The sequence below is a fragment of the Vombatus ursinus genome, unplaced genomic scaffold, assembly GCF_900497805.2.
Source record: "Vombatus ursinus unplaced genomic scaffold, bare-nosed wombat genome assembly UNPS02009132.1, whole genome shotgun sequence".
In the NCBI taxonomy this organism is placed as follows: domain Eukaryota; kingdom Metazoa; phylum Chordata; class Mammalia; order Diprotodontia; family Vombatidae; genus Vombatus; species Vombatus ursinus.
The window spans coordinates 8660035-8665822 of record NW_020948910.1 but is presented as its reverse complement, the minus strand read 5'-3'; the positions used below and the strand labels follow the sequence as shown (position 1 = coordinate 8665822).

At 35.7% G+C, this 5788-nt stretch overlaps 1 protein-coding gene and 1 pseudogene across 1 annotated transcript; one reads left to right on the top strand and one right to left on the bottom strand.

Annotated features, from left to right (window-relative positions):
- The window catches only part of LOC114034843, a 25254-nt pseudogene extending 25075 nt beyond the window's left edge, over positions 1 to 179 (top strand).
- A 3397-nt stretch (positions 180 to 3576) lies between these two features.
- Positions 3577 to 3870, bottom strand: LOC114034827 (uncharacterized protein C8orf59 homolog). Its single transcript, XM_027850625.1, has one exon. It carries the CDS (start codon positions 3868 to 3870, stop codon positions 3577 to 3579), a length of 294 nt encoding a protein of 97 aa, XP_027706426.1.
- Positions 3871 to 5788: the final 1918 nt, after the last annotated feature.

Genomic DNA, 5788 nt, shown 5'->3' with positions numbered 1-5788 from the left:
GCACATGAGAGTACATACTGGAGTGTCATATGTGTGGGAAGGCCTTCTTCTCCAGGAATGGTCTTATTTGACATGTGAGAATTTATACTGGAGAGAGATCTTACGAATGTCACTAGTGTTGCAAGGCCTTTACCCAGAGAGGATCCCTGACTCGACATAAGAGAATTCATACTGGATAGTAACCTTAAGAGTCTTATATATCATCAAGTCTCTCTTCAACTAAACAAATAGTTATTAAGCATCTATGATGCACAAGGCACTGTTCTAAGCCCTCAGGTATACAATGATAAACATGAAAATCATTGCCTTCAAAATAGAAGTAAAAAAAAAGAAAAAGAAATGCAAATATGATAAATGTGAGAATATCTTCTATTGGAGCCTGTAGTATACGGGCTAGTAAAAAATAATTCACACAGGGGAGGTGCTGTATGCATGTAATGGACATAAGAAAGATTTCATTAAGAACATAGAATTTCAGAGGTAAGAGGGGCCTCTGTAGCGATCTAGGTCAACCTGTATGTGAAAAAGAATTCTGTCTGTACCCTCCTTGAGAAATGGTCATCTAGGCCTTGTTTTTAAGATAGCCAGTGAGAGGGGAAATGCACTCCTTGACAAGACAGCTTATTCTAGTCTGGGATAGCTCCAAGCATCAGGAATTTTTTTCCTTTCATTCAGTGTCCATTTGTCTTTCCTCCTTCAACCAATTACTCTTTCTTTGGCCACCAAACAGAAAAAGTCTAATTGCTTTTACATGTGACAGTCCTTTAAATACTTGAAGACAGCCATTGTTTCTTCCTAGGGCCTTCTCTTTTCCAGGCCTAACACTCCAATTCTTTAACAACTCCTTCTGTATCATTAACTTAAGACCGTTACCTGACCTACTCAACCTACTTTACCTTCTTTTTCATGCAATCACAAAAAAAGAAGAGTCAAGCTAATAGGAAACCTCATGGATTAAATTATCCCCTAGCTACTTTCCCTCAACATTTCTTCCAAATTCTCTATTGTCATTTGACCACAAAAGAAGGAAAGTTTGATTTTCATTTCTAAATAAGAATTAGAGAGGTATTACAATTTAACTTTACAAAAGAATGTCCCAGGTCACACAATCAAGAACATGGTGTATTAGATATTTCTTTCAGTCCTCACTAACTCACAAAAGAAAAATTGTGCACTATATGAGCTGATTCCACAGGAGAAAAAAGATCCCTGACAAGGTAAAGTCCTTATGAATTAACATCAGAGAATACCAATCTTTAAAACTTTCATTGAGTACCTCATTTTGACTAGCCTTCAAATTTTGCAAAGCTTTGGAGTCCACAAATGTAACAACAAGGTGATATCCCACTTTACCCTCACAAGAATGGATTTTTCATCTTCAAAAATCTAATCAATTATTTGGGAAATACCAGAGATTTATTAAATAGATAATTAGTCAATCAACAAATAAACATTTATCAAGCACCTACTATGTTCCAGGCACTGTACTAAGAGTTTGGTATACAAAAAGAGGCAAAAGAAAGTCCTTGCTTTCAAAGAGCTTGCAATCAAATATAGGATATAACATAAAAAAAAATTATACACACACACACACACGCATACACATTCACACACAGAACAAGGTATATAAAGGACATATAGGAAATAATTAACAGAAAGAAGGCAATAGAATGAAGAGGTGTTGGGGAAAGCTTCCAGTAAAAGATGGGATTATAGTTTGGACTTAAAGGAAGTCAGAGCTATCAGAAGGTGGAGCTAAGGGGGGAGAGCTTTTGATAAATGGGAGATAGCCAGAGAAAATGCCTGGAGCCAAAGGATGGAATGACTTGTTTGTGGAACAGCCAGGAGGCCAATGTAACTGGATCAAAGAGTATGTGTTGGGGAGCAAAATGTAAGAAAATTGGAAAAGTAGCAGGTAGGCAGGTTATGAAGGACTTTGAACTCCAAACAGCATTTTGTATTTTCTCCTGGATGTAGATAGATAGATAAGAAAGAAAGAAAGAAAGAAAGAAAGAAAGAAAGAAAGAAAGAAAGAAAGAAAGAAAGAAAGAAAGAAAGAAAGATGAACTACATGTTTAGATACTTGATTATTATTATTTAAAACTTGTATCTATAAAAAATATATTATAAGAAAAAAAACATATTGACTGAGACACAACAATGATATGCCAAAAAGTCATGTAAATGTAAATAGCAACTCATTATTTATTCAGTAATTGATGAATCAGCTGTCTAATTTGGAGTAAAGAAACTTGATTTCAAATCCTGTCTCAGGCTAGCTATGTGACTCTGAGCAAGTCACTTAAACTCTTTGTACCTCAGTTTCCTCATCTGTAATAAATGGATCAGAATAACACCTACCTTCTAGCATTTAGTGAGCATCAATTGAAATGACATATAAAATGCTTTGCAAAATTTAAAGTGCTATATACATACTAACCATTATTATTTTCATTATTATGACAAAACCTTGGATTCAGTTCTGCACTCATGGTTTGTATGCTGTAGATATATAAAATGGATGTAATTATACTGATAAAATATAGTATTTGAATATTATTTGATGTCCACATGTAAAATTATTCTTTAGTTATAGTAAATACAACATGAAAACAAGATATCAAAAAAAATGTAAATAAAATGGCATCTTTCAAGGAGGAAATTTGTATCTAATGGTTCTTCTTACCCTTAAACCCATTTTCATCTTTTTAAAATAGAATTCTGTGGAGTATATCCAAACTCAAGAGGAAGTGATATTAAAAAAATATTACTAATCACTTGATATACACAGATGACATAAAGTTAATCATTCTGCTGAACTCACATTAAATAGTTTCAATCTTGTATAATCTTTCTCCAATGAAATCAAAATGTCATTTGGGCAAGATGACTGTATAATTATTTTTATAAGAAAAATTCCTTTTGTTTAATTATTTACTTCACAAAACTGTACCCAAAAAACAAAAGGGCTTTGCTCTCTTCAGGGTGAAGAGTGACTTTGCAAGTGTTTTTAGTTTGGTTGGTTTTCTTCCCAGAAGAAAATTACAGTCACAAAATCATTGTTGGAAGGACAAGAGGGTTGATGGTTATCATATCATTATTATCATCCCAAGACCTCTTATTTTTTCCCTCGTGTGGGACGTAAATCAATACTAAGCAGCCTTTTTAAAAGATCATTACAAAATAAATAACCTAGGTCTCATCACTTAAAATATAATTTTATACCATTACTGCCACCAGCTGTCCCTATTTTTCTTTCTGTCCTTCTAGTCCAATCAGATTTTCACTGCCATTTGCAAAATGAAGGCTATAAACTGACATATGAATTGTTTCAGTGAACAAATTTTGTGAAGTGCTTTCTGTTTTAGCACTTTCAGTTTTTCATGTTTTGTCCTCTTCTTGACATTCCACTTTCCTAGATTTTAGGAAAGCTCTCTCTGTATAGTTTGCATTTAAATGTGCCAATGCCTATACATTAACAAGAATTAAAAATAAAATAAAATAAAATAAAATAAAATTGTACAAACACCCATTTTGTTAGTCCATTTTTAAGAATCCAAATACTTACAACATATATTACAACTGAGCCACTAATCTTGTAGCATCATCCACACTAATTGTTTCACCTTCAGAGCACTGAGAAATCAGGTGCTTTGGCAATGGTTCAAGTGACAGCCTATTTGAGAAGTGTGAAAGCTCTTTTTGGATATCTACGAATGCCTTATATACAATTCTAACTTCTTCTTCATTCACAATATTTATCTTAAGATTTGTGGTGACTGGTTTTGCTTTATTTTTAGATTTCAAATTTCTGCTGGCAATATAAATTACATTCTTGACCTTCTGCCCTTTCCTGTTGTTCTTTCGCATTGTGTGGCTGGTGCTTGTTTGCTGATCATCCAAAAACAAGATAGTCTTAATGCTCCACTTTCCATGTACACTGGACTCCAATGGTTATCTTAGTCAGTTTGACAAAGTGGCAATTCCAGCAAATATGGCGTAAGCCTGCCCTGCGTCCTCAGCTGAGGATTAAAATCCGTCTGGGCAGTGAGTTTCGGGGGACAGTGGGGTGGAGGAAGATTCAGTCACCCTTGGTGCTTTGACCATCCAAGAAAGCTGCGCGTAACGCGGTGTTGAAATGTTTGCTGCAACACTTTGGAGAAATTTGCTAGCCTGGCCCTGGTTTCTTTGTAGAGGCAGGAAAGCTGGACAGGAGCCTCAGTTTCTTCCTGTGAAAATGTTGCATTTGTAGGGGCCATTCGAGCTCCAAACCCCACCACCCCAGCAGCGGTGTGGGCACAGTCGCTGCTTCTGAGGCCTGGCTCATGGGGGTTGGGGGGGGGGACGTTTCCTGGAGCCCAAGTTCCCGCGGCAGTTCGAGCCCGCCCCTGCTCCCAGCTGATGCCATCAGCCCCTCCCCTCACTGACCCTAAAGTCGTGTCCTGGGGACTATAGTTCTTTTCTTAATGTGCATCTCGGATGAATAGGGACTAGAGACTTAGAGATTTAATGTGAAGGTAAAATTGAACCAATGTATAAACATGGTACAAACACGTTGATCTTCTTCAGGTAAAATCAAGAATAAAGTTATCAAAGTGAGAGCAGTGTGTACACGTGTCCAGAGACTTACTATCATGCTAAAATCAGTGATCAAGAGGAGAAACATTTAAATCCATTGGCACCTGTGCAATAATAGTTTTAACACAGACTTTAAGACCTGAAAAACTGGCACAACAACTTTGGAAAGTATCCTAACAAAAATCCAGAAAATGTAAGCAAAAGACAACTCCCATTACGCAAAGGAAGCTAAGGGGAAAAAAAAATAACAGTTGCTTATCAAAAAGGAGGAAGAGGATGTGATGAATAAGTTAAAATTAGAGAAATACTTATCAAAAAAACAAATGATTTGACACAGCAATATCCCAGAATGCCAATAATTATTCCATCTGATATTGGGTTTGTTTCACCTAACTGAATGTGATATACCTCTGGATTGAGCCTGCAAAACAGCCAGTATCCAAGAAAGGAATCAAAAGACCATCCATAAGTTGTATTCCTGTGAACTCAACCTATGCTATGCTGACTGAGAAGTATAGAACGAATGTCTAAGTCATGCAAATTTGCTTATAGAAATGGAGGGTTTTATAATAACAATTCAGAACCACACCAATTCCATCAGAAATTATAGATGAGTCATACTGAAGTAGTCTGGACATCTTGCTCAAAATAGCTTATGCAAAGAAATGAAAGAAACTATCAAACATAGCATTGCAGACTGCAAAAAAATGTAGTACCTATAAAATTCCTAGTGAGATACGACTTGGTAGCTAGAATTAGATGTCAGAAGTTGAGTCATTAAGAAAAGGAAAACCAAAAAAACCGAAGACAACAAACTTTAGAATTCAATAAATAAACTGAACTGGAACAAGGTCATTTATCACAGACCAACTGTGGTTGCCTACCATCACCAAAATGTAACAATGAACCAGAAAAATGTAACCACATCATTTTTGAGAGTTATTGACACACCCATAACTTCCAAACTAGGCAAAACAAAATAAAACAAATCTTTCAAACTATGGAGACCTGGTAAAAGATAATAAAAAATCATTGGAAGTATTCTTGTCCTCCTGTCTGTTATTGAAGGTGTCCCAAAGATGTTTTCAATGAACCTCTAGAAGTTGAGGCTACATTACTTTTATTCAGTTACAAAAAGTAGTCATTTTATCTACCTCAGTTACATTTCACAAAACATTAAATGTGAAGGAACAGTAGGATATCCACTTTA